The 19,677-nt window shown below is 42.3% G+C and overlaps 1 protein-coding gene across 10 annotated transcripts in view; it reads right to left on the minus strand.

The window, feature by feature from the left end:
* Window positions 1–106: 106 nt before the first annotated feature.
* The window catches only part of usp9 (ubiquitin specific peptidase 9), a 38,739-nt gene continuing 19,168 nt past the window's right edge, over window positions 107–19,677 (minus strand). For 6 of the 10 annotated variants that reach the window (XM_085135695.1, XM_085135699.1, XM_085135692.1 and 3 more), the window contains 34 exons: window positions 18,762–18,895; window positions 18,577–18,667; window positions 18,262–18,375; window positions 17,924–18,152; window positions 17,450–17,545; window positions 17,088–17,299; window positions 16,632–16,872; window positions 16,293–16,442; window positions 15,984–16,104; window positions 15,726–15,856; window positions 14,935–15,213; window positions 14,695–14,820; window positions 14,222–14,359; window positions 13,877–14,043; window positions 13,665–13,773; window positions 13,427–13,573; window positions 13,145–13,291; window positions 12,808–13,015; window positions 12,493–12,713; window positions 11,999–12,186; window positions 11,298–11,471; window positions 11,068–11,209; window positions 10,096–10,852; window positions 8,724–8,847; window positions 8,407–8,632; window positions 8,159–8,288; window positions 7,808–7,993; window positions 7,308–7,528; window positions 7,110–7,198; window positions 6,863–7,019; window positions 6,503–6,715; window positions 5,915–5,944; window positions 4,530–4,628; window positions 107–3,325 (listed from right to left, as the gene is read on the minus strand). In XM_085135695.1, coding sequence (XP_084991821.1) covers window positions 3,083–3,325; window positions 4,530–4,628; window positions 5,915–5,944; window positions 6,503–6,715; window positions 6,863–7,019; window positions 7,110–7,198; window positions 7,308–7,528; window positions 7,808–7,993; window positions 8,159–8,288; window positions 8,407–8,632; window positions 8,724–8,847; window positions 10,096–10,852; window positions 11,068–11,209; window positions 11,298–11,471; window positions 11,999–12,186; window positions 12,493–12,713; window positions 12,808–13,015; window positions 13,145–13,291; window positions 13,427–13,573; window positions 13,665–13,773; window positions 13,877–14,043; window positions 14,222–14,359; window positions 14,695–14,820; window positions 14,935–15,213; window positions 15,726–15,856; window positions 15,984–16,104; window positions 16,293–16,442; window positions 16,632–16,872; window positions 17,088–17,299; window positions 17,450–17,545; window positions 17,924–18,152; window positions 18,262–18,375; window positions 18,577–18,667; window positions 18,762–18,895 — 6,040 coding nt within the window. In that variant the 3' untranslated portion in view covers window positions 107–3,082. The remainder of the gene's footprint in view (window positions 3,326–4,529; window positions 4,629–5,914; window positions 5,945–6,502; window positions 6,716–6,862; window positions 7,020–7,109; window positions 7,199–7,307; window positions 7,529–7,807; window positions 7,994–8,158; window positions 8,289–8,406; window positions 8,633–8,723; window positions 8,848–10,095; window positions 10,853–11,067; window positions 11,210–11,297; window positions 11,472–11,998; window positions 12,187–12,492; window positions 12,714–12,807; window positions 13,016–13,144; window positions 13,292–13,426; window positions 13,574–13,664; window positions 13,774–13,876; window positions 14,044–14,221; window positions 14,360–14,694; window positions 14,821–14,934; window positions 15,214–15,725; window positions 15,857–15,983; window positions 16,105–16,292; window positions 16,443–16,631; window positions 16,873–17,087; window positions 17,300–17,449; window positions 17,546–17,923; window positions 18,153–18,261; window positions 18,376–18,576; window positions 18,668–18,761; window positions 18,896–19,677) is intronic. The other 4 variants (XM_085135700.1, XM_085135697.1, XM_085135701.1 and 1 more) reach the window with 3 other exon arrangements.

Here is a 19,677-nt window from a genome sequence, read left to right on the forward strand (position 1 = left end):
GGGGGTTTTTTTCTTCCTGAGTTGTGATGATGATCAGGAGCAGGTGTTCCAGCTTTAACACACTTGAAAAAAATACTCAACGGATATTTTTTAACCCTGTTAAGGCTAATTAGTTTTTAATTTAAAACAATTTGTATACAAGTTAGAATTTGCATCAGGTTTTAAAGATTTAGTCAGATTTACAGGGGGAAAACAAATCACACTGAGGTCACCAGTTATTATTTTACTGTTTGGTGACAGGAATAACTTATTACAAATCCCTTTGTCTTAATCTTTGTTTTTAGGTTATGGTCTTCTTTGAGGAGCGAGGGTCGGAATGTGTTTCCCTTATCTGAAAGATTTAAAGTTGTTTGGGGTTTTTTAGAAAACCAAAAATTAATTTTAGCTGCTTTACTGTAGTCACCACTTCTAAACACTAGAGGGCATCTTATTGGGCAGGTGATTGAACTTTCAATGCATTGAAGTACATAAGCAGTAAAATAGCCTGACCTCAGTAATCCATCCCTGCTCTCAGCCTTCTGAGTGTGACCCAGAAATCAGTAATAGTGAAGGGTACTTGGAAATCAGACTGGAGACTTGATGGAGGTGAAACTGCCACATGCTTGGCAAGAGTTGGTTAAAGAGACTTAATTATTTTGCTCTTGTGGCCACTATGTAAGATTCACACTTTCAACAAATACTGTTCTTTTCAAAGTATGACTCCCTTCAAGTTGGGCCTTATTAAGGCACAGATTCAATAAAAGTCACACTGCACACACAAGTATACAAACCATGGCAGTTGTTTGAAGAGCTAGTCTTTTTTATAAGTTTTGTTAAACAGTTTAGTTTTTAGTCAAACATTTAATTGACATTGTAAACCAAGGATATGAAAAAAAAGACGTCTCATTTTACTACATGGCTGCTACCTCGCATCTTCGGTGGGAGGTACCAAAGGGGAAGGAGAGGAATTGAGGAGTGTGAGTGTCTGTGATAGAGATTTGAGACAGTTTAACAGCAGTCAGGTTTTGGCCATCAAAGTAGGAGCACCACAGCTGTAATTTATTAGTGTTGGATTCCATTTAGTGGAGACCCGTCCAGGGACAAATTGATGCACATTTATCAATTAACCAATCGCTCAACAGAACAGTTCATGCAGAATCGAAAACAAGTCAAGTATCTTCTGAACTGTCCAACGCTTAAAAATGACACGCAGGCAAGATTCCATGTTCTTTATTTGCTAAGGGCGCAATGCTTTTTTTTTTGTTATATTTCTGTGCACAAAAAAACCTCACAAAGTGAAAGTCCACATCGCGACTGTAGCTCCAGAATTCAACGTCACACCATGGCCAAAACAAAAGTCGGCAAAAAACAGGGCGCAGAACTCTGTACAGTCAAATATCTTCTTTAAAAATAACACAAGGACAAAAATGTTCCTCTTAAATCAAATTCTATTTTTTTTTTAGTGAAATACAACAAAATAAATTCTATAAAATAAGAGCAAAATATTTAAATATAATACGGTGGGCAGAATATTTTCATTTGCAGGAGTATTTGGTATGTTTTTGACAAAAAAAAAGAAAAAAAATGAATTAAAAAAAAAAAGAATATTACACGCATTCAAGTTACCAATTAAATACAGTATTTACTGATGTTTACCTTTACTCCTACATAATCACAAGTTAGCTCAAGTTGCAACATGACTAACCAGCCGCTATTCTTACGGTAAAACCCTGCTGTGGGACCTACTCTCAAAGGTGGGGGTGGGGTGGGGTGGGTGCTCGCTGCTGCTCAGGATCAGTCACATCATCCCAAACCGCAGCCAGATGCCAAACCTGACCAGCTCCACGGCAGAAAGGAGGCCGATGGGCAACAAAGTCTGTCTACGACTAGGCTCTATTGAAGAGACGGAAGCAAACCACACAGTCTATTATACACCAGAAAGCCCAGTGCAGCATTTCTGTTGCATATGTGTTCATTTTCCTATAGATGAAAGCTAAAGTTGTCTAACCCACCGAAACGGACTGCCAAATGTGAAGTTGGAGGATTATAATGTGCAATTGAAAAGCCACTTATTCATACATTGGTTCCAAAAAAACAAAAAAGTATCGCCCTCTTTGTAGACAGGGTAGATGAGTAGAAAAAAAAAAAGACAACCTAAAGGGTAACAACACCCCTCTGGAGATGTGGATTAAGAACAGCTTTTAGGTTGTTATGATCACAAGTCTTCCCATGGGCTACACTATTCTGGTGAGAAGCCATGCTAAATGTTACAGCATATTAACTAGAGCTTCAGAAAGGATTGAATTAATTACCAGAACCCAAAAAAAAAGAAAGAAAAAGAAAAAAAAAAGTGAGAGAAAGGCAATGAGTTTCAGAACAATGTTGCATCAATGCTTTTTCACATCAACCAAACACCATTAAAGTCCACCCAACCATTCCACGTCTCGCAGTAAAACCCAACCACAGCTCGCGGGTTGATTTGGCGTGGGTCGTAAGGTTGCCAAGGAGCTTAAGAAGAATATAATTATGATGATAACAATGCGTCCTTCTACAGGTGAATGACCAGAAACCGTCCGATGGCAGAACAAAGTTTTACTGCTGAGCATGGGTGATAAAACAAAGAGGAGTTGTTGTCTTCTTACAGTTTTTTTTTTCTGGGGGGGAATTTTTATTATTTATAATATCCATTTTGTTTTTCATAACATCTGCAACATCTCCCAACAGCAAACCACACAGAGTTATGCTACTGGGGAATCTGAACAGTCAAAAACATTAACATACTATGTACACCTTTTTGTCGTGTAGACAAGCGCATCAGCATCGTCAGCTCCGGGTAAATTTGTTTTTTTCGTTATTAGAACTCTTGTCCACTCCCTCGCCTCTGCAGCCGCCAACGGGCCCCTGTCGCACAGTCAGGCAGCCTCAGGTCAGGGGAGAGCGTCTCCCGCAGGCTGTCGGGGGGAGTGGGGACAGTGGAGAGAGAAGTGGCCTGGCTCTACCCTGCCCTGGGGCCAGAGAGAGAGAAAGAGAAAGGTAGGACCCGGCGAGAGGAGAGAGCGGGACGATGGAGGCTCGAGGCACAGCAGAGGAAGGGAGGGGGAGGTTACTCCTTAGGCGGGGCGGGCGCTGGGGTGGGGGTGGGGGTGGGGGCGACCTCCTCTGTGCCCTCCCAGTTCTCTTGTGCTCGCGGGCCTGTTCCTGGAGTGGTACCGGGGGCGGGGGCAGGGGCGGGGGCGGAAGTCTGGGTCGGGCCTGGAGTCGGAGCGGAGGCCGGACCGGGGCGCTGGGGGTTGTTCATGTGCTGAGCAGCAGGCCCGGTGTACGGCTGCCCGTGAGGGTGGTTGTTCTGTTCGGGGGGAGAGCGTGGAGAAAAATCAGCACATCGTATAAGAAATGCACTCAAATGAAAACATGACATGCTTTAATTGCATCCACAGCCACGTGTTTTGTGCACGTGCAACGCTGCTAGGGCCAATAACTCCAAACTAATCTACACTGACAGACCTCACCTCTGCTGCTGAATCAGTAAAAACATCAGAGCCACATTTCTTCACTACAGTCAACATGTGCACCACAGATTGTTTTTAGTCCGTGTTTGCTTGCTGTAAATGCACTAAACAGGAAATTACTCTGCCTTTCACAAAGCAGAACCTATAAAAAAATCCACATCTATGATTAGTAATGTATGTCTTCAGTAGGGATAAATGCCCTGACAGCCACTCAAGGTGAAGCCACATGCCGCTTCCTGTCTACATTTTACTTGCACTTGACCTCAAAGATGGATGAAGTGTTTCTGATGAAAGAAATGAGCCTGGTGTGGTAAATTACTGAATACACAGACAAAACGTGCCAAAATCAGTGTAAAGGGATGAACTCAAGTACAGTTTGTACGCGTGGAAGCACACAAAGTTGTCTGCAGTGCAGTATTATCACAAACTGAGAAAACCTGAGCCTCTGATTGTGTGAGCGCTCGGGCACGAAATAATACTCAGGAAAAAAACACTTATCACTATGGTTACCAGCATCATTAACAGATAATACAAGACTCGGTACGGGATGGAAACCACTGTCTAAGACTGCGTTCTTTTACCTGTGCAATATGAAAACTCGAGAACATCCTGTCTCAGAGTGACACTGAAAAAACACTTCACAAGCTGCGCACTTCTGGGATGGAATTTTGTTTTTCTTTTTTTGTAAAATCAGGTGTCGTAACCCCTCCCTGAAAAGTTTCCAGTTAAGCAAAAGTTGTTGGCAAACAGAAACTAGGAGACGTCATATTTCTGTGTCCCTGTTAAATCCAGAATTTATCTTAAAGTCTTTCCTCTCACACACCAAAGTTCAGAAACCCCATGTTCAGCTAGCAGGCCCCTCTGCTGTGGACCGAGCTCCCAGTTTGGGTATGGGAGACAAATACTTGAACTGTACTGTAAGATTATCCTTTTTTCTTTAGTAAAGAGCTGGATACTCTCTTAGTTATGCTGCTAAAAGCTTGGGCTGCTTTCTATTGCAAGTTCTGGGAATGAGCAGTAAGCTGTCCTCTGAGACACTACCTGCTGAAACTGGGTTGTTCCAGGAGAATGTGGGTACAGAGACGTATCCTCAGGTGGGGAGGAGTCCTGATCATCGGGTGCTTCCTGTTCATCTGGCTCCTAGAATAAAAGAGATAAATATATGTTTGTAATCACATATCAAGACAAAAACTGGAAATGTGCTCATCTATTTGAACAAAGTATAATAGTCTGACATCAGAGAGTAGCTTGTGTGGGAAAGTCAAACTTCCTACTGTGTTGTCAAGTAAATAAGGTTTAGGAGATTGAATTATGTGTGTGGGTGGCGTCTACAGCTGAGAGCATGAAAAATGGAGCTAACAGAAGGTGCACATGAACCTCTACTGTGGAGGTAATTTCAGTGCGTCGTTTTTAAAGGATAAGGCTCATTGGCATTTGTACTTTTATCATGCTATATCAAATAACATCAGCCTCATCGTTTTACAGTCTTATCTCTGAGGCAAGGTCAAGTACACATCAACATTACAACATGATGTAACAGACAGGACCTGAAAGCTATCTGAAACATCACGAGTTTATAAACTTTTCAATTTAGCTTTTGTTCATTATTTTGTCACAGATTAAAACTTAATACTATGAATATGATAAGTTCTGGCTTTTGATTTGGTCCAAATAACAAAACTGACAGCTTCACATTAGGGGCTGCCTATGCCTTTAAGAGTAATGTGCAACTTTTGAGATCTAGAAATGTACAAATCTGCAAAACAGCGGCTAAAAAAGCACAAGGGCTTAACAGTTAAAATACTGTAACTAGCATTGAATGCTCAAGTACAGCTGAGGCTAGGAGATGCAGGTGGCTGGCCATACCACACTGCAAGTTGGGGAGGAAGCAAAAACTGGCAAAAGAGCACTAGACTGAGATTGAAGACTGGCTATGTCAGTGCTGCTGAGACTGGGCAACAGGACAGGAAGAGAACAAAGATCTGTTCACTGTGTGCAGCTGCGTAACATGACTTCTCATGCTTAGTTACACTACATAGCATCTCATATCTCACCAGTGGCCAGTACACCTTGCCTTTTACTTGAACAGCCAAGAAATGTTTTTTTTGTTTTTTTTAAATAAAATATCATGTACGCTCACAATCTGCTTTACCTACGCAGAGTGGACATGTACAAAATTGGAGTAGTTTACTCTAACTGCACATCCTAAATTATTTACATGACATTTATATTGAAAATACATGCAAAAGGCTCATCGTCATAGTGTTTCAAGCCTCTGACTAATCTACAAGAAACTCAAAGCTGTGCAATTCGATTTAAACTAGTGTTAAATGTGATGGAAGCTAAAACTGTTGTTTCTCTGCTGATTCTTTTGGTAGGTTTTGTCTCACTTCCTTCTTTTATGTCGTGGTGCCTGGAATACTGACCTTCCCTGGGCTTCCCTGAGTACACTTGAGCTGTGTATGGAATATTACAGGAGAAGTGTGTCATTTGACTGGATTTTCCATTCATAAAAAAATATATACAAGTAACGCATTTTAAGTGAAAACAACACAATCATATCTGTGTGTATTGTGAACTGCAGCCATGTAAACAACACAGAGTCAAACATGGTAAGCTGTACTTTAATCAAGCTCAGTTTCTTTTAGCTGAGCACTTAGATTCCAGATAATTTACTCTGTATGTTTTGTTTTTTTTAAAAAATCAGGATACAAAGCTAAAAATACACAACACATTTCGTGCGTAACTAAAAGAGGTAGAGAAAATGGTAAAATACAAATTTTCTGATCGGCTTAATATTCGATTAATCACCGTGTTAGTACTCATACATATCCACATGTTAAATGCTGGTCATGTTAGACCATTCATTTGGGCTTTTTATGTTGAAGTGATGTGATACACATTCACATTCAGCCTCAGTCTTACAATATTTTTTCTGTTACCTCTCCCTAAGACTGCAAGATAGTGTTAAAGAGAATCTGTGGGTGTGTACAGTACAAGGTTAATGGTATTACCTCCTCGGGACAGAGCTCACAGGCCTTGGCCAGTGTCATACGTGCACTGTGAGAGCGCTCCAGGAAATATCCGTTGGAGGTCTCGTTGCTCTGAACAGGAGGGGACCAGTTGTTGTAGGTGTACTGTGGATTTCCTGTGTATGGCCTCCTTTCCAGCTCATCGCCCAGCCACTCCACTGCCCACGTCCACTTTCGCTTCAGGTCACCGTTACTCTGTACAGACAAGCACAGAAATGTAACATTACGTTTTAAAGCTTCCAGCCTTTTCGCATGCCAAAGCCCATCAATATACCTCTTTCTTGTTATGTTACTTAGTGCTTACTTTGGTCTGCATTAGTAAAAGAAAGACAGCCTGTTTACCTGTAAAATCTGGTAAGCCACAGAGCAGTTGCTGAAAAGGGCCACCATGCACTTAATGCACTGATAAGCTCGTTTCTGATAGTGGTTCTTGGAGCGCTGGATGGTGTCAAAAAGCCCATCTCTGTCATCGGGAATGCCCTTCAGCGCATTGTGAATCCTACACACACAAAAAGAAACAAAGGAGAAATTTAAAACCACGTTCAAGTTTAAAAATTGTAACTTTCTGCACTCAGCAATCAAGTCTGACCTGTGTGTTTGCCAGGAGTCCTCGATGAGCAGGATTTGTAGCAGCAAGTCCAGGTAAGGCCTCAGCTCATAGGTGTACGAGTACGCCACCTGCAGACAATGTGTACAGTCTAAATACAAGCACTTGTAGACGTTTATAAGAAAGAAACCTATGGAGTTCTGAATATCATGTTGCTCTGAAGAAGCATTAGATGTTTACCTGCCAGAGCAGCTCACTGAGCACAGTGGAGGAGAACTGAGGGTTCTCCCAACAGCTGAAGCGAAGCAGCTTCACTGTCTCTTCAGAGTTGCTGCAGTCCTCAATGATCTTCTTTACGTAGCTCGTCCTCACAAACAGGATCTCTGCCACCAGCTGCTGCACAGGCATCACCGGAGCTGTCAGGTTGGTGTCCCCATATGGGTTAGGAAGAGGGGGATTACCTGCAGGAAATACAAAACAAAAGTTAAGATGGACTATCCTACAAATGCAGGCGGATATTAGCGAAGTCCCTGATTCATCATCTTTGAGAGCCCTCAGCTCCAAGTTGTGCCTACACAGCACAGAGGCTCAGAGTGGCTGTTTGTCAGTCACTAGATCCTGAGCAAGGATGAAAATCCTCACTGGGCTCTCACTAACCCTTTTCACACAATCACTTGTTCACTTTAACTGAGCTCATACAACTTGTGCCTAAAAGGAGAAGGGGGACCCCAACAACTCACCATTGATGGAGGACTGCATGCGTGAAGAGACGTCACAACAGCGAACCAGCTGAGAGACGACAGTGTAGAGCTTGCCCAGTTCAGCATACTGATACTTAATTGGAGGGCCAGGCCCCTCGTCCAGAGCGACCAACATGAACGTGGCAGGAACATTCAGCTTCAGCAGTTGCGTCTTTTCAGCCAGGCCTGCATGTGGCAGGAGTAATGACAGGTCAGAAGAAAGTAAAAGCATTCCAAGCACCAAATAACTTTAATTATTAAAGAACTGAATTATAGTTTACATAAAATTTTGTAGAATTCATTGAGGAACAAATGTACATAAAAGCTTAACAATCTCTGTGCGCTCCTTACCCAGATTGGCGTACATGACAAAGAGGTTGAAGTACTGCTGCAGATGACGGCCGTGCTCAGAAACTTCTCGTCTGAGCAGGTTGAGGACAGCTCTCAATAAGTGGTCACTTAGACTGAGGTTATCACAGCCCTAAAACACAAACATGAAATCAGGTGGAGTCCATCAAAGGCATCGTGGTAACATGTGAGGCCATACAGAGCTAATTAAAGTCCTTTTTCCAGTGCCCAGATGTAAGTCTGGCACAAACCTGAGCTGAGGGTCCAGGCGAGGCGGTGGGGGAGGGGCAGGGGCCGTCTTGCAGGGAGAAGTGAGCGATGAAGACAATGAGCTTGGCAAATGCCCCACGGACCTCAGCGCTCGGGCACTCAAGCAGGTACTCAGAGAACCGGTTAGGATAAGCAAACAAAACGTTGTGTGCAAACCAGTAGCGTACATTCTTACTGTGCCTCAGCAGGATGCAAAGGGCATCATACCTAGAGGGGAAAACAAGATAAACATGTGTAAACAAGGGCAGGAACACTTGAGGGAAAAAAAAAAAAGGAAAAAAGAAACAGCAAGGCTCACCAGTCACTGGCAGGACCCCGTACTACTTTCTTGGTGTGAAAACCTGTGCTGAAGAGAAACCTAGCAGCCAGCTGAGCACTTATCATAGCAATCTCCTCTGCCTCTGGCAAAAGGTGGTCTTGTCCTAAAAGAAAGAGCAGCGGTTACCAAAACAAAGAAAATATTCCATGTAACTGCAGGTAATTCTTCAATGCTTAAACATACAACTAAGGCTTCACCCAACTACTTCTCCTTAAAGTAACTACTGCACATCAACAGAGCTGGCTAAGAAACACACAAAGGAAGTGAAATATGCAACTCCACTGGAGTGTGTAAATAGCAAACAAACATTTCCTTTGTTTGGATTTAGATGAAACATGAAATGCACGTAATGAAACAGCAGATGGGAAGTTGTCGGCTCACAAAACAAGGCAGCAGCTTAAAGGCTCAGAGCAAGCTCAAATAAAATGTGAAACTACCTAAACTGACACTGTATGTCGGGTCAGTGCGTGGGCTAATCCACGTGTCATACATATAGATACATTTTCTTATGATCAGAACAAATTCTGTGTTTTTGAGGTTAGGGTATCACTGGGCTCTGGTTCAAATAATAATGCATCAGAGCTTTGTAATGCCTAACACAGAGGTAGTGCAGTATTAAGCAGTCTGTGCTGAACTACTAAACATCAATTTCTTTTCCCCCTCCATGAAAATTTTATTTATAACATCGAGTTGATATATCTATATCTCTATATATCTATATCTCTCTCTCATATATATATATATAATTTTTTTTTTTGCCAGCAGCTGTGTCTTTAAAAGACAAGCTTTGAAACCCACAGATCAGATACAATGAGGAATTAATCAAAAACATCAAAGTAGGTTTCAGGGGGAATTTAAGAGCACGGCCATTACTGGAGGAACAACACAACCTGTGCATCAGTAATGAAATACATGCTATTATTTTTCATACAACCTGTCAACATGAGTGGATGGTTGGACTGTCTTATCTGAGTATTGTTTATTTTATTCTTGCTGGTATCATTTTATCGATTGCCTGTTTTCATTGCCATCTTGTTCAGGTCTCCCTCTCTTAAGAGGCTTTCCAGATTACATGGACCTTACCTTGATTAATAAAATGATCAAACACAGCTATATTAGCTGGTGTTTGCAACCATGATTTATCAGCATGATATCTGGCAGCAGATGGCTTTGTAAACATCTGCTACAGTTAATGGTTCCAGTATTGGAACCATGTCTCAAAAGCTCTGAGCAAACATAAAGCAAAAAGAAACTAGCACTAAACTAAACTCTAGCTAAAAAGAGTCATTTGTTTTTTCGGATCCAAAGAGTTAGCTCTGAATTTACCCGCACACACAAAACTGATGCATACCTGGAGGAGGGTTTAAATAGACACTGTTACAGGTCAGAAGTTTCTTAATGAACTGGAAATATTCCAGGCTGTATTGCATTCGGTTGTGCATGAATTGGACGTTCTGTTTGCGGACGCTGCACTCAATAACACCAGGCATCTTGACCTGATGCGGCTTAGTGGAGGAGATATTCAAGTCTGAGATGTATTTGACAAGCTCGCTGTCCTTGTCCATTGAGTCCATACGTTCGTAGAACAGGATGTAGGCATTCCACCAGCGTTTCTGCCTCCTGTACGACATCCTTTTCATCATATGATCAAAAACCTCGCCCATGTATTCCCCTCCAAAGCACTGGTTCTTCATTTCCTCCTCATCGTCCATCTTGCACTCAGTCACATCACCATCATCAAATTTATACCAGCGGTTCTTCTCACCATCACCCCCATTCCTCTGGATTATGTACGAATAGTAGTGTCCGCCACTGGCCTGGCCTGAGTGGACCAGCACTCCCACCAGGCGATACTTGGAGCTGCCTGGTGGTGTCGGTTCAGAGGGCTCATTCTGTTGTATAACCTGGTTTTCCGGATTTACGTCGTCGCCTTCTAGCTTGGCCACACCTGCTACCGTGTACGGCTCCATGTCGAGCTCCCTAGGGAACTCAAAATAGTCATTAAACTTGATGGCACACTCCCTCTCCCAGTCGTAGTCGAAGCGCTTCAGCTGGATAGCGAGGACAGGAGGCAGCTTCTTGATCAGCAGACGTTTCACTGTGTCCACCTGACAGGGAGAACAAGCATCACAGATTATCTATGGCTCCTTTAAAGCAAAAAGCATAAAAACAGGTGAGGAAAAGGGAGAGATTCTTTTAAGTTAAACAGAGGACAACAAAGTTTGTTTAGATTCAGTGTGAAAATGATGGTAAAAGTTGGCGTGAATTTCCCATGAGCAGTTACAAGCATCACATACTAAACAGAAGGACACCAACTTCTCACCTTTTTGTTACACTTCTCACAGTGGTAGGCGTTTGCTCCTTCCAGCAGATCTCCTTTTACATACTGCTCCATTGAGTCCAACAGGTTCTGATGGTTTCTGATGTCTACATTGAGTGTTGTGAATGACTCTTCACACTCATATCTGACAACACATTTTTTGTGGGTTAAGTATACAGTGTCTTAAACTGCTGCCCATATTCAGTCACCAAACACAAAGTATGTGTACTTACCTGTGTGGGCATCCTTGACAGATTTTCTGATCAGCAAAAGATCCTCCCAGCACCTTACTGAGCATGGCAGGGTGGCCCAGTGCTTTTAAAGCCTCGTCTAAACTGTCCACCAAAGAGTTGAAAAACTCCAGTGCATCATGCTGTTCCCTCAAGTTAACTGGCTCACCCCATAACCTAAAACAGGAAGACACGGATACATTATGGTTGCTACGTTGGTCGCCTTGCTAGCAAACACTGACACCACCACAGCTCTGAAAGCATTTATAGCAGCGCTGAGGGCACAGGCACTCAGATACAACATCAGCATCGACGCTGGTGTAGGAGTAAAAGACGTTGAAGCTGGAAGCAAAAAAATCAACAAGTTTCTTTTTCTCCTCTTTCGACGTCTTTTTCTTTTCAGGGTTTTGCAACATCTCCCACTGTATAATCTGGGACACGCAAAGCTTCTATATTGATGTGGCATTGACATTGTGGTAAAAACGGACATGATCATAGACTGCGTCTTCAACTCAACCGCTGTGGTACCCACGGCTGGCTGAAAACAACACAAAAATGCCACCTGTGGCAGGAGATCTGACATAACTTCTGGAATCCCCCATTCGCAAGGACGAGAACATTTAGTATAAGAGCCCACAACACTTCAGGAACAGGTAACTAGGCAAACTGCTGATCCAATCAAAACAAATGACACTTTGCGATACCTGAACTGTTTCCAGAATCCCCTGGGGACGTAGTACTGCAGTCTGGATGCAGCCAGGTGGCCAAAGATGACCTGCAGGTGACGCAGGACCCCGATGTTGTACTCTTTCCTGTCTTCTGACTTACTGGAAGGTTTGTCATCAAACTGGTGATGATAGCTGAACACCTCATCACGAGGATCTACATTGCTCTGTGGAAACAAAATGCGCAGGTGAAATATTGCTATCCACATTTGTCATTAAATCTAAAATTGTTTATCATTTTTAACTGCTGCTGATTAGTTGGGAAAACAAATCATAGCAGCTAAATGAGAACTGGGAGGGAAAGTCACTGTGTGAAGTGATTTGCTATTTGGTCTTGTAATTATGCTGCCCTCAGCTCCAAGCTCTACCTACATGACCTCCATGCTTATAGTTGGCCAGTCTGTCAGTCACTGGATGCTGATAAAGGATGAAAACTGGGACTAAATCTCTTGCAACACAAACTCTCACTGTACCTCATTCTCCTGCTTCTCATCCCCCGACATGTCATCATCCACATCGGTCCCCGTGCCCTCAATGGCAAGGATGCCATTGCGGATAGGAGGGATCATGTATAGCTGCTGAATGACAGAGTTCATGTAACAAGTGGCCCCAGCGTTCTTCAGACCTACAAATCCTTTGTTGGGCCGTGGCCCCACTGGAGGCAAGTACTCCCACTCTGTCAGCGTCTCACAACCTAGATGGACAACAAAGTAAAAACACCCTCATGTATACTGTAATTTACAAGCTGCTTGGCGGCGTCATCTCTAAAGCCAAAGCAATCTCCATACCTAAATAGTACATGTCAGTCAGAGTGTCGACTATCTGTTTCAAGTTGCGGACACAGCCAACAGCCAGCGCCACGAGGAGCTCAAAACCAGCATTGATGGAAGCAGGAGTGCTGCACACTGGGATGGCCTGCTCTGTGGGGAACTCGCCAGTCTTCATGTACTGCAAGTAAACATTAGATGCTGGGAAGATGAAGTCATCAATCAGCTCCTAAATCAAGCAGGAAAAAAAGGAGAAGAAGAAGATATGGTTTCTTAGTGATGTTATGTGAAACAAGAAAAATACAGGATGGACATATTCTCATTATAGTAGCACTGTTTTCATGAATGTGTGTTTCACCTTAATGAGGTTTGCTCCTCCCTTCTCGCAGCCGATGTAATACTTCTTTTCTGGGGTTTGGAAGGCAAGAAGCTCTTTGGTGACTCCAAGGTGGCCCTCCAAGATCGTCTCCTCCACTCCAGTTTCCCCTGTCCTCTTCACTTCGTCCTGGCAAATGAAAACATACAATACAGCCTCACTTCTGCCTTAAATAACTAGTTGAACAACAGCTTATATTATAATTCCTTACACATTTTGCACAGCTAAAACAAATCATTAACAATGATTAAAAGGCTCTTTTACCCGTATTCGTTTCAGCCAGTCGATCTCATTGTTGAGCAGCACCTCAGCGTTTGGCAGGTTGATGTTGCTATTGTAGGCATAGTTTAATAAATGTCTGAGCAACGTGAAGTAGTCCCCAGCATGCTTGGCTCGCTCTTTGGCCGTACTCTGGAAACAGACATGGATTAAGTTAGGATTCTGTAGTGTGGACTGCAGTGATGTTATGGCATTAAAATACAAAAGAAATATAACCACTCACCCCTAGTACAGTAAAGAGGAGGGTGATAAAAAAGAGAAGGGGTCGATGGCCCATACAGCACCTAGTTGCCATAAGGAAGAACTGCTCCTGGGCCATTTGCCGCACAGATCTGTTGAAAACAGATTTCAAAATCAGCATCAGCAAGTCTCCCCCACCCAAAGCATAAATCTCATGCCTCAGAAGGTGGCTAGAATGCAAACTGGTATCCTTACTTGCTGTGGCAGTGTAGCAGCAAGTCTATGATGAAGGTCTGCCACGCCTTCTCTTTACTGAGTGTGTCCAGAGCTGTAGGCATGAGGGCAAAACACAGTGTCATCACCTCCAGGGCCTCACAGCACACCTGCTCATCCTCTCCATCTGGTTCCTTTGCTGCATTCGTCTACAAAACAAAGACAGATAAAGGTCACCAGGCTGATCAAAACCTCATATAGATTTAGACTTTTGCTGATCAAGCTTTTGCATTCTTTCCTCATACATCAAACACCTGATGGCAGACATTTTAAAGTGCTGCTGGAACACAGTCAACACAACACATCAGCATTCAGAGTCATTTTTACCTTCTCATAGATTTTGCTGATTTCCTCATTGGAACTGAAAACAAGCTGCACTGTACCACAGCCGGATGCCCACACAATTTTCTGTATAGCACGGATCACACAAATGTCCGGGATGTACTTCGATGCCTGGAAGAAATTCTAGTGAAAAAAACAGTTCCAGAAAATCTACTGTTACAGACATAATAGCTCAAATGGGTCTACTCATCCAGTGTTTGCTTAAATAGATTTTATGCTTTTCATATAAACATATAATAATTTTAACTATATATCAACCTACTTATGTCAGCCCTTAATCCCAGCCCTTTTAATGCCTATAAACACATTTGCCTTTATCATAAAAAAAAATAAAATAAAACATTTATATATATAAAAAAAAAAAAGGTAAGATACCCTGACCTCCCTACAAAACCAAACAAAAAACAATTTAAAAAAAAAAGAAATAAGTTCCTTTAACTTATCTCACTAAAATTTACCTCATCAGAAATCTGCTGGGCCAAGCGAATGGCTACATTTCGTAGCATGCATTCTGAGGCAGGGTTGGGGATGTTTTGCAGGGCACTCTGGAGGACCAGTGCCTGGTCATGAGTAGCCTGATTTATCTGCAGAGAGGTGTTGAGAAAGAAGCAGGCATGTAAGAGTATGGCAAGCAAATGTGCTAGTGTCAAACAAGTAATACAGGTTTGTCTATGTGTGCATCAGGAGTGTGACCTAACCGGGGAGACAGGAATATTTCCCTCTGCATTAGGCTGGCAGGCCTCAGCAACAGCCTTCACGTGTCCAAAGCCTACTGCAGTCAGGAGGAGCTTGGCGATCTTGAGCGCATTGAGGTAAGCTCCACGCCGTGTCTCCATGTCAGCAGATGGGAGGAAGTTGTTTCTGGTGAGCATGCTTAAAACCAGGGGCAGACCACCGCTTTTCAAGAAATTATACTGGAAGTCGCTGGCATCCTCACCCAGAGTGGCACTGGCTGGCATCAGCAAAGCATACACAACCTGGAACGCACACAAGAAAAAAATCAATCTTACATTTTTCTAGCACGCCCCACATCCAAGAATCAAACAGGTTCAAAAGCCACACCCCACAACCTTTGTCAATTGTTGGGACTGAAAGTTTAATCTGGATGAAACAACCAGCATGGCAGCTTCAGCAAACTCATTTATAAAAACACATTCTCAGCAAAAATCATATTCATCCAATGTATGTTTATTTCATTTTTCTCCCTTGCTTGTCAACTCCCATAGGCAGTGACTGCATGCCCTATTAGTGGAGGAAAAAAAAGTTCTTTAAAACATGATGAGGGCTGGAAAAAAAAAAAACTAACAAAACTCACTCCTGTGTAATATTCCTATTAAATACAGATTACACTATAAAATTACAGGTGCCAGTGGAGTTGTTCCACTGCTAGTCAATGTACAGCAGCATACATTATGCAAATCTGATAATGAAGGGTATATAGATAAAAGGAAACACAATGTATAACAAGGCAGGGCACAGTGACACTCACCTCAATGAGGTAGAGCACTTGTGAGGGTGAGGGGCCAAAGAAGCGCGAGTCCAGAGAAGGACTCAGGCTGTTCTCACCAAGCTTGGCATGGTCCAGACAAACAGCTCTCAGATTCTCCACTGTAGTGTTATCTAAGGACAAAGAAACAGCACAAACAAGACCACTTGAAATAACACCGTCTGTGTGCATTAGCATAGGAGTACATTATCACCAAGCAACCTAGGTGTGTAATATTGTGAGCACAGGTGTGTGTAATACCCGGGGGCATGAGTTTCATGAGATCTCGAGCTCCATCTCTAAGCAGGGGCATGTTAAGGTTACACCCCAGGTCGGCCACTTGCCACAGGAAGGAAATGTAGCGCAGATGCAGCGACATAATCTAAAAGAGAGCAGAGGGTGTTACAGTACGTCTGCTTACATACTGAGCAGCACATAATGGCATTACTGCATCATATTTAGAGGGGTCAGATTAACTATCAACTAGCACTTGTTAGTGCTGTACAAGTATATCGACGAAACATGGAAACTGCATGTGCAGCTTATGCAGAATCTATTTACTTTACTTACCACACCCGGAAGACAGCTCTCCACCTCAGGGTTGGGGCCATCGCTGTAGTGGTTACCATGGTTACCAGGAGAGCCAGTGGATGAGTCAGATGAGCTGTCTGGACTCGAGGGCATATTGGCACTCACCTGGGTCAGCTTGGCTGTGATAAGCTGTATAAAAACAGTTAAGCAAAGAAACATTTTTATTTCAAAATCTTAATATTGGTATAGGCAGCATTAATGCATTATTAATAAAGAGCAAAAATAAATATATTAGGAGTACATTAAAAAAATAATCACAGTACAGCAGCTTCAGCAGAGTGATTCTTTTGTCAGTCCAACAGAATATCACACTCTCACCGTTTTGTCCTTCAAATTGAGCTGTCCAATCAGTTTCCTGTCGTCAGCTGGATCAACAACCTCTCCACCAATAAAGAGCTCGATCTTGGTATGGGCAGCATTTGCTTTTATCCTGTTTAGAATACCACGCCGAACCGAGCCAATTGTGTCATTTGTGTGTGACCAGATATCCAAATCATCCACCTGTCGACCTTGGTTGGGGAAACGTACAATCAATGTGATATGCTTCCCACGGAAAGCTCTGCAAGAAGAAAAGAGTAAAGAGGTTTAAATAACTGAAATATACTAAAAGTAATGTCAACACCTTACTTATCTCATGAAGAGAAATGTTGCAAAATGTTTGTGCTGTAGTTTTGTTTTCATGTCTCATGTTTTTATTTGTCAACCGGATGACATTTGACAAATGAGATATGGGCATTTATGATAACTGAATCAATGATGTAATTGCGACAGTACCTTGACATGGGCAGTATAGTCCTCTCTTCATGGTAGTCACTGTCACACTCATTGATGTACTCCTTAAGCACAGTGAGAACTCGTACCATGCGGATGGCCTCCTGACGGGCACAGTTAATGCTGTCTTTATCTCCATCTAACACACAAAGGGTGTCATAGGATGCCTTCAGGCGGTCAAAACATGACTGGATGAAGTCTTCGTGAATTTCAACCTAAAAGGGGGGGGGGGAGACAAGAAAAAAAACTGGTCAAAAATTTCGATATTAGTAATGTATATAGTACATTTGTTAACTGACACATGCGAACTAACAATTTGGAACAGCAAATGAAACAGTTTCTCTAACTGAGAGAAGTGACAGTACCTGGTTAACTTGTAGTTTTGGTCCCAGATTGGTATAGATTTCTTTCAGCAGGTCTATGGCTCGGTTTGCAATGTCGTCACTTCCTTGAATCACCACCTGGGAGAAAACAGAAGAGCTGCAAGTCAGTCTTTAATGCATTCATGTGTGTGGATGTCTGAGATAAGTGCACAGCAGCCTCATCTTTAAAGGCCATGTGAAAACATTAACAACCCAAACATCAGGTAGTTGTGTGAAGTTTCAAAGCTGCAGAGCATGCACAGTAAATTTTTATTAAAGCACCTAAACAGAGAATTTGTAAGTTAGACATCTTAGCTCTGGGGCACTAAAGTGGCACTAAGGTGAAAAAAAGAGAACGTGTTTACAATCTTCAAGGTATATTTTTTTTCTCCTAAATCAAATTCTCATGACCTTAAAAAATAAATGTTAAAGAAAAATAAAATGTTCATGTGTGCCTGTTGCAACTTCTCTCCTCACCCTCCAGAGATAGTCCAAGCCTATTAGTTCCAGGTCATCCATCATGTAGGCCCTGCGCTTTGCTACCAATTTCCCCTCCCTGCAGTTGACAGCCTTGAAGAACCTCTCAAAGCACTTCATCCCATTCTCTGTCAGCAGAGAGGGATCCAACTGCAAAACATTGTTCTCAAAGAAATCCTTATTGATGTCTGGGTCCAGATCTGGCTCGTCACCCATCAGTTTGGAGTACCTATTAAGTGATGGGAAAGAAACACATCATTCAGAAAGCATACTTTGTGATTATCAAATGTCAATTAAGAAACTAATTATGCCATAGGCAAGGAGAAATAGAGCCATACCATTTAAAGCAAGCCTCACGGTCACAGAGAAACACTGCGTTCTCAGCCAGACACTTCCAGATCTGCTTGGCCTGAGGGGCACACAGCCACAGCTGGCCATCTTTTAGCAGAAACCTGGTGCATACAAATTTAAATTTAAATGGACCCTGGTGGCCAGAAGGTCAGAGTGATGTTGACGCAATATGTGGACTTGTATCATATTTGCACATTTTTACACAGGATCCTACCTTGTTTCTTTCTTTTTTCCCCTCCAAGGAGTACTACTTTACTACTACATTTTATATATTTAACTATGCAATGCCCAAACTAATGTACCTCAGGAAGTTGAGCCTTTCCTGGACTTCCTGGACATGGCTATAGCGGCTTCCTGGTCTAACTGTCTGTGGGTCGAACTCTGCTTGTTCCTCTGAAAAAGAGACATGTTGAGTCACACAGCAGGTTGTACACAATTCAACTGCCACAACTAATATAGAGGACCATATCTGGTCTGACCAAAGTACCTTTAGACAACTGCCTCATGGTCTCCATGTAGGCTGAGAGGTTCTCAGCCACAAGCGTCACCAGAGCGTGGTTATGCTGCAGCTGGTTGATCAGGTCATGGCGGTAAAAAACATGAGGACTTCTCTGAGTTTGACTGAAGAGAGAACAGCAGGAGGATTGGTGGATATACGGGGTTTTAAAGCAGTGAGTAAAAAAACAAGACTGTTGACCAGCCTGAAATTGAATCTACATACTTTTAGTGATACAACTGTGATTGAGAAAACATAGCAAGACTAATTTCTCATATGTCCGTATTAGGGGCATAAATAAAGCAGCTTTTATTGCATCTGTGTATGTATGTATGCTATAGAATAACCAGCAAAGAAAGTCATATCAATAAAGGCCATTTCATGCCTTATTTCCACAAGAATGTTTTGGTCTGAAAATGAATAAGCCTGCAAACCTGTACTTTTGAGAGCCAGTATAAACCATAAAGAGTCCTGCGGGAATCAGCAGATACTTAAAATCATTTTAATATTTTTTCTTTTCCCCATCCCATTATACTCATCAGCTATATTGTCTTATAAGAACAACTAAAAAAAAAAAAAAAAAAACACGGTGATGACACCAATTATCAATTTGAATTCATAAAAAAATATAACATTTAAAAAAATATATAACACTAAAAAAAGGGAAAAAAAACATGTTAACATAAATGAGACATGTGGATCCAAGGCATGAAATACCCCTGATATTTTTGCATTGAATGATTTGAGCTGAAAGGCATCAGGAAGAGCCGGGCTCCATCTCAAAGGACCTTTCATTGAGCTGTGCAACTCACTACTACATTAAATGCTGTGTATGCACCATGGCTCCCACCAAGAAACTCCCACCAAGATTCTCTAGAGAAATTAAACACACTAGAGTTTATCCAGT

Source organism: Neolamprologus multifasciatus, chromosome 16, assembly GCF_963576455.1.
Source record: "Neolamprologus multifasciatus chromosome 16, fNeoMul1.2, whole genome shotgun sequence".
NCBI classification, from domain to species: domain Eukaryota; kingdom Metazoa; phylum Chordata; class Actinopteri; order Cichliformes; family Cichlidae; genus Neolamprologus; species Neolamprologus multifasciatus.